This window comes from Silurus aristotelis (genome assembly GCF_946808225.1).
Source record: "Silurus aristotelis genome assembly, chromosome: 6".
Taxonomy (NCBI): domain Eukaryota; kingdom Metazoa; phylum Chordata; class Actinopteri; order Siluriformes; family Siluridae; genus Silurus; species Silurus aristotelis.
In genome coordinates, this window is record NC_139579.1 from 13,648,211 (window position 1) to 13,658,563 (window position 10,353).

The 10,353-nt window shown below is 40.2% G+C and overlaps 2 protein-coding genes across 5 annotated transcripts; one reads left to right on the forward strand and one right to left on the reverse strand.

Moving 5' to 3' along the window:
- Nucleotides 1-1,440: 1,440 nt before the first annotated feature.
- On the reverse strand, nt 1,441-4,679 carry rpl15 (ribosomal protein L15). The gene is made up of 4 exons (XM_083543391.1): nt 4,641-4,679; nt 3,808-3,989; nt 3,262-3,398; nt 1,441-1,799 (listed from the first exon to the last, which is right to left on the reverse strand). Exons 2-4 carry the CDS (start codon nt 3,977-3,979, stop codon nt 1,494-1,496), a joined length of 615 nt encoding a protein of 204 aa, XP_083399517.1. The 5' UTR covers nt 3,980-3,989; nt 4,641-4,679; the 3' UTR covers nt 1,441-1,493.
- A 121-nt stretch (nt 4,680-4,800) lies between these two features.
- Nucleotides 4,801-10,095, forward strand: nkiras1 (NFKB inhibitor interacting Ras-like 1). 4 transcript variants are annotated; one of them, XM_083543393.1, is made up of 5 exons: nt 4,907-4,939; nt 6,242-6,483; nt 6,610-6,721; nt 7,558-7,799; nt 8,655-10,095. In XM_083543393.1, the coding sequence occupies exons 3-5, from the start codon at nt 6,628-6,630 to the stop codon at nt 8,895-8,897; spliced, it is 579 nt and encodes a 192-aa protein (XP_083399519.1). In that variant the 5' UTR covers nt 4,907-4,939; nt 6,242-6,483; nt 6,610-6,627; the 3' UTR covers nt 8,898-10,095. The 4 variants fall into 4 exon arrangements, with proteins under 4 accessions (XP_083399521.1, XP_083399519.1, XP_083399520.1 ...); XM_083543394.1 differs by having other exon boundaries at nt 6,242-6,478; XM_083543395.1 differs by lacking the exon at nt 6,242-6,483 and having other exon boundaries at nt 4,801-4,939.
- The last annotated feature ends 258 nt before the right edge of the window (nt 10,096-10,353 follow it).

The following is a 10,353-nucleotide window of genomic DNA, read 5'->3' on the forward strand; positions in this document are numbered from 1 at the left end:
GTAAGGGAAGACATGCAGGTAGTTGGGTTAGAAAAGGCAGATGTAGAGGACAGGGGGGTATGGAGACAGATGATCCGCTGTGGCGCCCCCTAATGGGAGAAGCCGGAAGAAGTAGAAAAAGAATTTCCTTGTAATGGAAGAAGTGTTTCCTGACTTAAATCTACCTTTCCATCAAATAATTTACATATAAAACCCTGTAGCTCGGTGGTCCTAAATTTAGATACTCATCCTTGAAGAAACCTGCACTATATATAAACACTATATATACATATGCATACACCTATATATATATATATATATATATATATATATATATATATATATATACTTGATGTTTATTTGCTGCACATTTATTCACATATTTTACATGCTGTATTTATTTGCACATTTATTTCTGTACCTGTCAATTTGCTATTATTTCTGGTTGATGCTAAACTGCATTTTGTTACTGTGTTCCTGTAATATGCAGTGACTAAGTTCTATCTATTTAATCTAACTGGAATGAGATGTTCTACAATCATATATATATATATATATATATATATATATATATGTGTGTGTGTGTGTGACGGTCAGATGACGATATACTTTCCGCCCTATAGTGGATCTGTTATCCTTAAATCTGAGGTCTGAAGATGTTTGGTCTGATAAAGTCGGAAACCACCAGGAGAAGCAAAAAGAAAACTCGAGCATGTATGAAGCATGCAATGTAGAAATATAATTTTTTTAAAGCATGTATAAATCCAGGTAATGTGTTCAGTAGGACTTTAGTTGATGAGGGTTCAAACATGCTTCCGGGGTTCCATGCTTTTCATAGCACCATGTGCACGTATGCTGAGGAGCAGCTCTTGAAATGACAGAGGACCTGAAGAGCTTAGTATCTTTTCTAACATTAGCAGACCAGCAAAGAAACCAGTCAAAAGCCTGTCCACATTCTCTTATCAAACCATCTTCCTCTATTCAGAATCATGCAGATTGAACTTCCTACGTCACACTAATGAAGAGGAGGAGATCTGGAACTGAACATGAGCACCTGTGTTTACTTTGTACTCAAATAATGTTGGTGTTTTCTGGGGTTTTAATCAAACCACAGCTACAGTTCTAAACCTTCTGACCGATTAAATGCTCAAATGTGCAATTAAAAAAAGTGCAAGACTTTGTACTTATTTTTGTATTTTTCTGTGCACTAATTTTATTTTTTAAGTAAATGTGCAATACCACATTTATCCATTTATCTTATTTCTTTGGGGTATTTTCTTTTTTTTTTTTTTCCTCACATGTGTAACTGGAAGATTCAAATCACCAAAACAAATTCCCTGTAAGTGAAAACATACTTGACTAAAACAGCTTCTTTATCTGGTCATTTTTGGAACAGTATTTTTTCACAAAAATTGCTAAAACACAGTTTATTTGCATATTAAAGACACCAGGCAATAATCAAACCATATAAAGGTACTTTATTGGGCTGAATGTACAGATAAGCAGCACCCTTTTTAGCGATAGCGGTGCAGCTGCAGAGTGTTGCGTCTCCTCCAGGCAGCGCGGCGAGAACCACCAATGGTGAGGTGGAACTTGTGGCCCTTGCCCAGACCACGGCTCTTCTTGCCGGCTGACGTGAGGCCTCGCATTTCCCTGTGCTTGTGCACGGCCTTTGTGATCCATTGCATGTCGGGGTTGCGTCTGATGGCCTTGTGGAAGGTGTCGATCAGGATCACCTCGAAGAATTTGTACGTGGAGTCTTCACCCACCCAGTAAGAGTTCAGCACGCGGAGACCACCGCAGTGACGGCCGGCACGTTCCTGAGAAACCGGGTGAAATTTTATTTATTTATTTTTTAAAGCCACATTAAACATCTACATACAAAAAAAAAAAAAAATAAAAAAAAAAAATAAAAAAAAAAATCAAGTGCTCATAAAATGTTCAACTGGAACTTTGGGGTGCATTTTAACCTTCACACGTCACGACCGTGTTCGAGATCACGAAAAAACCTCACCCTCATACGTATTTTACTGCATTTATTAAAATAAACATTATGATTTTGAAATCTCGCTCCATTATTATTCTTTTATTTACACAAAAACACAGACGTCTGATTGCATGTGTGTAAGAAATAATCTGCAGACTGGAAAGACATTTTCCACTTTGAAACGAAAAATCCCAATAAACATTGATTGATCTGAATGGTGATCAAAAGCGGTCAAAAAATTCAAACCGCTTTAAATACAACACTGAAGGAACTCGGCATTGAGACGAGACAAGACGAGACGAGACGATACGACGTCCCTGCATTTGCGGTAGGAATCTCAAGGTGAAGTGCGTTCTTAGTCTTTCACAGGTTCAAGACTGGTTTAGTCGAACAAAGGACTGAATATTTTTTTTATTATGAAGGTCATCGTGCACTTGAGAATTTGTCCCTATTGAGAGTGTAGATTGAATTATTCAATTCAGTAATATATAAAATGCACTCGTTACAGTCTGAATGTTTGTACACTGTTCACTAAATGGACTATAGGCCGAGCAGCTTAAACACACACACACACTGGCTTAGTGATCCAACACTGTCTGCACTCCAGTATCCAGCCGAGGTGTGTGTGTAATAAAAAACTTATTTTAGCGATTACACAATTAGACGATTTATTGCAGTGTGTGTGTTTTTGTGCTGGACCTTAAGGACCATAAAATGATATAAATGTCCATCTTTTCTACACTTTATTTTGAATTTTGTGACTACATTGTAAACGTATTTGAAGTCTAAATCACGCAGTGAAAGATCGCACTGTAAATGCTCACGTGCGCGGGTCTAATCTAGACTTCGTGTGACGTACGCGTTTTGTTTTGCGATTTACATGATGTCAAATCTTTATTGACGATATTTTACACCCCTGATACCACTATATATACTGGTATTTGTATTCCCTCTCCCCCAGACGACTCTTCTAGAAATCTTCCCACGTCTGAGTTTTCTGTAAAAACTCCAAAAAGAGCTGCGAGGTTTCATCCAGCAGTCTTTACACCGCTCACAAGCGCTGCAAAAACAACAGATTTCGTTATGAGATGAAAGTGATGTCAGTCGGACCCTACGATTGAAAGCCTACACACTCAGGTGTCAAGGTCCAGATGAAACTACATTGAGATCCTACAGCTACCCAAGAGCCTGGAGATGAACCCAAATGATGTACAGATAAATTCAGCATTGCTTTCGATTTCTCCAGACCAACAGGAATATAACGGAGCAGGTGCGAGCAGCGATGAAACACGTACCTCAGCGATGGACTGTAGGCTGCGGGCAAACTTCAGCTGGTTGACGCCGTGGTGCACGGGTTTGCCGTAGGTGGCACCTTTGGGCACGGGGCGTTTACGGCCACCGCGGCGAACGCGCACCCGGTAGATGACGTAACCTGCGGGCGAAGAACCGGATCAGGAACCAGAGTCACGTTTCCATGACAGGACGAGAAGATATTTATAATTGTGTGATGGACACCACGGACTCGACGATACCACAGAACACTTTAAATACCCAGTTTAAACACGTGACTGGTCAAAGGTATTGGGACACCTGACTTCCAGTCAAATGTGGTTCTCCTTCAAACTGCTGGTGCACAATTGCACAGAGTGAAGGAGCAAAGGACTCTACATGGGATGGTGTGGAAGATCTCCTGATATAGAGCTCCAAACCCTATTTGGAGTGAATTGCACCAAAGACCTCAACTAGTCACCAGCATCAGAACCTTGTGGAGATGATGCCAATCTAATAGTCAGGTGTCCACATACTTTTGTCCACAGTGCTCGAGTTCGGGTCTCACCCACCTTGCTTGGCCTTGTACCCGAGTCTCCGGGCCTTGTCGGGTCGGGTGGCTCTGGGAGCGCGGTGCAGGGCGGAGAGCTGACGGTACTGCCAGCAACGGACACGCAGCAGAAAGCGCATCACATCCGACTGCTTCTTCCTCCACAACTCCTGCATGTACTTGTACGCACCCATGATGCCTCAACTGCAGAGAAAAATACACACAGGAGTCAACATCTAGACTGTAGAAATCCTGAGATTTTCTGAAGAACATAGAAAACTACTTATTCTGGACTCTCGATCTGAATGGTCCTGGGAACAACTTCATACACCTTCAGACTCTTCATATAGGAGTCTGAAGGTAGATCAAATCCAAAACTCATGTAAATGGCTCTTAGTGCTCCATATTTTGACAATCTACAATAATATCTACAAGCTGGTTTCAAGCTCCTGGGGTTTAATATATGTTTTCTGAACATCTCAAGATCTCCAGGCTGAACCCAAACACGCCTGGATAAAACCTTCAGCTTAACTACCGTCATTTACAAACACCAGAACAACAAATAAACATCATACATTCATTTAATTCCTAGTGAACTGGTTAAAAGACCATCATTTCCAACTACAAACTGTTTGGTTTCAAGAAACCATCTCGAAGCGTGTAGAGCAACAGCGCTAAGAACCCTCTCAAACCAAATATCACAAAAATAAACATCTACAGCTGAGAAATACCGATATGGAGAAAAACACGAAGGTTTCCGGGATAGTTTTTAGAAATCCCGAGCGCTGATGCCGGTGTTTGGTGTTGGATTTATAACGGATTCGAGATTCAGAAAAATAGAAAAGAGTTTCTTACATGATGGCGTACAAACCGGAAAGAGCGAGCTCCTTACCCAGAATGCCTTATGATCAACTCGAGATGGCATTTCCTGTCTATACGTGTATGGGAAATGTAGTTTATATGATAATTTTCGTTTTTGTCGTGAAAATAGAAAGCAAAACCAACACGATGCGTGTAAGGGTGTGTTCGGGAATGTCCGTGATCATAAAAAGATACAGCGGAAGTCAATTTTGATGATACATATTATATAAAATCACTAGCATTAACAGATCGCTTGAGCGTCGCACACGATTGACGTCATCACTGTGCTGAAGGTAGGCTCGGTCCCTTTATCGTGTTATAATAATAATAATAATAATAATAATAATAATAATAATAATAATAATAATAATAATAATAATAATAAAGGTTTGATTTTGCGACTTTTCGGCTTTATTGTGCGTTCATTTAAAGAATAATTCAAATATTTGCTCTAAATCAGTGTTGTGTCGCTTATAAATCATATAAAAGCATGAATTTGGGTTCGGTTCTGATACTTTATTACTCCAAAAGCGCATTTAATCCTCACACACTGATGAACACTGCATCTAGAAAAAACATAGAAAAGCTCTTGCTTGATCTTGAGTTTTATTTTTATTTCAGTAAAATAACTGTATAGGGTATTTATCAAATATATAAATTATTGTGAAATCCAGATAAAAAAAATACAAAATGTGATTTTAAAATGTGGATATAATTAAGGGCATTAAACTCGAGCTGCTTTCTGTTCAGCTTCTTTGACCTTCAGGCTGCAGGAAAGAATTCTGGAATTTTTTTTTGTTTGTTTCAAAACACTGATCATTCAGTCATTTTCTGTCTATTTACCTGTTTAATAATAATAATAATAGTAATTTTCAATTAATATCTCTATCTGTTTAACTGTCTATTCATCTGTCTGTCAGTCTACCTGTCTGTCTGTCTGTCTGTATGTATGTATGTATGTATGTATGTCTGTCTGTCTATTCATCTGTCTGTCTGTCTCTGTCTGCCTGTGTATTCTTCTGTCTGTTTGTCTACCTGTCTCTTTATCTGTCTATTAATCTGTCTGTCTGTGTATTCATCTGTCTGTCTGCTTGCCTGTCTGTCTATTCATCTCTCTGTCTGTTTATCTGTCTATTAATTATTTTATTTTTCTCTCTCTCTATTTGTTTGCTTATTCATTTGTTTTATTAACCCGTCTCTTTATTTATCTGTCTGTTTCTCTTTATTATTATTATTATTATTATTATTATTATTATTATTATTATTATTATTATTATTTCTGGTAAATGGGTTTGTGTTTATGTTGAAAGTGGTTTAAAGTCTTTATCAGGATGAGAGCTAATACCCACCTGGATCTTACATGTACCTGCATCATTCGTGCTGTTTATTATCAGTTTCTAAATGCGCAAAAAAGCTTGTTTTGATCATAAACAGTCGATTTCCTGGAGATTTTTTGGTGTCTAGGTCGCGTTAGGGGTTTCCATAGAGCTGTCTAATTAAATCCAATCTAAAGACTATAAATGGCACATGTAGGGGTTATTATCATGCTGAAAAAGTGCGTGCCTTCCTCCTCCTTTTTTAAAACTGTCACGCAGGTTTATTTTAAAGAGGAGGTGGAATTTGTGCACCAGAAAACTTCTCCATCACTCCATCAGCACTGGTTTTCAGACGAATCAGAAGCCTCTAGGTTCATGTCTCCCCGTGTTTTTCGACCTCGTCTATCCGGTAATATTCGACCTCGAATCAGAAATGTGCATAACTTCTAATCTCATTAGCTAGAACAGTGTTGAGAGGAAAAAAAAACCTTTCTGTTCCAGTGAGTTCACTAAACTGTAAGGTTGGTTTGGACACCATGTTGTCACTTCCTGTAATGTACTTCCTGTTTAAAAAGAAAATCCGTTGAAATACATAATCAATTTATGTGACTTTGAAATGTTTTGCTGTCTTATCTGTGTCTTTGTAGGGCATCTTCAAGGGCATTATGGGTAAAGGCTGTAAGGTGGTGGTCTGTGGCTTGACATCTGTCGGGAAAACGGCGATCCTCGAGCAGTTACTGTATGGGAACCATACAGCTGGTCAGTCCTGAAGTTCTCTCACACACACACACACACACACACACACACACACACACACACACACTGAAAGTGTATTTATTCCTGTACATATTATCCCACGTGTACACACTCTGAGACTCCAAGGCTTTGTGGTTTACTGAAACCTCAACGTTGTTACAAAGCAACCAGAAAACACGGTAGAGATTCAGATCCTAACGTGGTTTTAAAAAGTCTGGAGACTAAAAGTGTAATTGTTGTGTGCGTCACCATCACAAACATGAAATTCTGCGTGAACATGGGCAAATCTGTCACAGAGACGTTTGACATGACATACGGCGACACTGAGACGAGTCGTCAAGAGCGGAAGAACATCGCCGGAAGACGACGAGAGATCAGGAAGACCTTCCACGAGCTCAACCCCAGAAAACGTTCGGCAACTCGTGCACGATGATCGTCTGAGAACCATCTACATGATCCCATTTCCGCACCCTTCCTACTCGCCAGATTTGGCTCCTTCACAACTGCACCCTCTCCCGAAGATTATGATCCAGCTTGCACTTTTGACACCGTTGTGGGATCATTCAGAGCGACTTACAACTGAGCAGTTGAGGGTTAGGGACCTTGCTCAAGGGCCCAGCAGCTTGTGACCTTCTGATCCAGAGTCCAATGCCTTAACCACTGAGCTACCACCTTCTCCAGGACACATTTCAGAAGAACGCTGGGAGCACTGTATTGCTGTATAAGGGGACTATTTTGAAGGTATCACCTCATACGTTTTGTGTGTGTGTGTGTGTGTGTGTGTGTGTGTGTGTGTGTGTGTGTGTGTGTGTGTGTGTATTTAACATGTTGCTGTTTAGGTGCTGAAACAAATGAAACCCAGGAAGACATCTACGTGGCCTCGGTCGAGACGGACCGTGGTGTGAGAGAACAGTTGCGTCTATACGACACCAGGGGGCTCCACGACGGCCAGGAGCTTCCCAAACACTACTACTCTGTGGCCGACGGCTTTGTCTTGGTCTACAGCGTCGACAGCATGGAGTCTTTCAAGAAAGTTGACGTCCTGAAGAAGGAAATCGACAAATCCAGGGACAAGAAAGAGGTACAATACAAAACTGCTGTTTTTGTCTTTTATATTTTTGTTCCAAAAATCTAATTTCTAGTTGGAAATGTGTTTATTTTAGATTTCCATACATACATTTCATACATTATATAAAATTAACTATATGTCCAAAAACTTGTGGACACCCGAGCATAAGATTCGAATGTGCTTTCTGAACACAAGCACACTTCGAAATCTAGTGGAACATCTTCCCAGAACAGTGGAGGTTATAATAAAAAGGAACTGGAGACTAAATGTGGAATGAGATGTTCAAAAAGCACCGAATTCGGAATTCCCCAATCTAATTGGTTAAGAGTTGAGCACGATTCAGACAGATGTTCCAGCTGTTCATATTAGTCTCTATCTGTAGTAATGAATTCTTCAATTGCAGACGCCACATAATCCAAAAAGTTTTTCTTTTTTTAATTAAGGAGTCTCCAGTGTCAACTTTGTAGTGGGAATTTTTTTGTCTTTAGATTGGAGGGGGTTGTGTTTTGCTGTTTGCGTGTAACACGATAAGCTGCGGGAAAAAAGAGACTGGAAAGGAAAATGTTTTAAAGCAGCATTTAATGTAACTATAAATGGATTAAAAAAAAAAAAAGGCATTTATGGTAGAAAGGTATTAATGGACGGAGTCTCCAATGCCGGTGTTTGGCATAAGTTAGTTTTCCACCACGGGAAAGTCTTCAGCTCTGAGGATGTTGTGTTTGTGTGCACGTGTGTGTAATTGATTTAACTATAAATGGATAAAAAGTCATTAATACAGAACGTAGCTGTTTGGAAAATGCAGTCGTTTGCATTTCATAAAGTTCCTGATGATCAGAACACACTGATGATTGTCTGTGACCCGGCCAGGTGATGGTGATCGTTCTGGGGAACAAGTCGGACCTGCGCGAGAGACGTCAGGTGGAGCAGGAAGTGGCTCAGCAGTGGGCTCGGGCCGAGAAAGTGAAGCTGTGGGAGGTGAGCGTGACCGAGCGCAGCTCTCTGATCGAACCCTTCACCATGCTCACCAGCCGCCTCACACAGCCTCAGAGCAAATCGGCATTCCCGCTGCCCGGCCGGAAGAGCAAAGGAACGCCGTCCAACGACATCTGAGACGTCTCGAGGTCCTGCGAAAAGGTTTTTTGTTTCCGGGAGGGAAAAAAATAGAGGATCGGCCAAAGACCACATGAACACACTCGAGTGGTTTAGATTTGAGTAATGTAAAGTATGAGTGGATGATCGTAGCAGTTCCGTATAGAAAATAGCAATCTATGAATCCATGATGCTTCCACAACAGTACAATAAGCTGTAATAGGCAGCTGGGTGTCTGCCTCGAGTGCTTCGGTTTTCAGTTCCTCTCAAACGGCGCTTCACCGAACACGAGGCAGTTCAGCCCCGGGGAATCAAGAGGAACAGCTTCGGGTTATGTTTTGTAGCAAGAGGCAATAATAAAGGTATTTTATTAACCGGAAATGTCACGGTGAAGCTGTGTGTGTGTGTGTGTGTGTGTGCGGTTCTGTGTAAAGGTTTATATTAATCACTTTGTATTGAACAGCTTTGGCACGTGTGTGTGACGTGAACAGGTAGAATAATAAATGTGAGCTGTAATAAACCGTTTCAGAAGGTTAATTATATTTAAAAAGCTTTATGTGATTCCTCAGTGCAAAGAAACCAAATCATTAGGGACACCGGTGTCTCGCATCAGTCCGATCAGTCTGAACGCTTCAACACCGATATCCACAACACCACAAGTACATTCTATGAGGTTGAGTGTAGTAAAAAAAAGATGTTGGGACACCTGACTTCCTCAGCCATATCTGGTTCTTCCAGTATGGAGGCATACAACTGTATCAGACGTCACTCCCGCGACCCAAACCTGCACCTAGAACCAGTTCTGCTTTCCATGAGTTGGAAGAGCTCCTGCTATTAATCCTATTGCACACTTTTGGGCTGAACCTAAACACTGACTGCTCCCCAGACCTTCTCACCTACAATCATTAATTAGTGGAACATCTTCCCAGAACCCTGGACGTCATTACAAGAGCAAATGGAGAATTAGTGTGGAATCAGATGTTCAGAAATCATAAAATCATACAGTTAGATGTCCAGAAACTTGTTAGAGTAGATTTACCTTAAAGTAATTAATCGACTGTAGGATTGCATATTTTATAGCCACTCAACATAGAAAAGATTATAGAGGATTATATTCAGCGTGGTTTCACTGAGATATTAATTTTATTAGAGGAATCACAAATTCAAGCGGTTTCCTGTGGAAGCACGTTTCCACCACTGAATAAATAAAAAAATAAAAGGCACAAACTTTTACAATTTTTTTTTATTTAGTGGCAGCAACAGGCTTCCATAACCTTTATATAAAAAAAACCAACAAAAAAAACCCACATGGCTAAATTACATTGATCTCTACTGCTGTGCAAAAACGAGTAATAAAGTAGCAATAAATGCACTAAATTTTGATCATAGTGGATTTGGGGGTAACAATAAATCACAGCTGATGCTTTAAATCCTTTATGGTATAATAAGACCACAGGACCTTGTGGGTGAAACTATC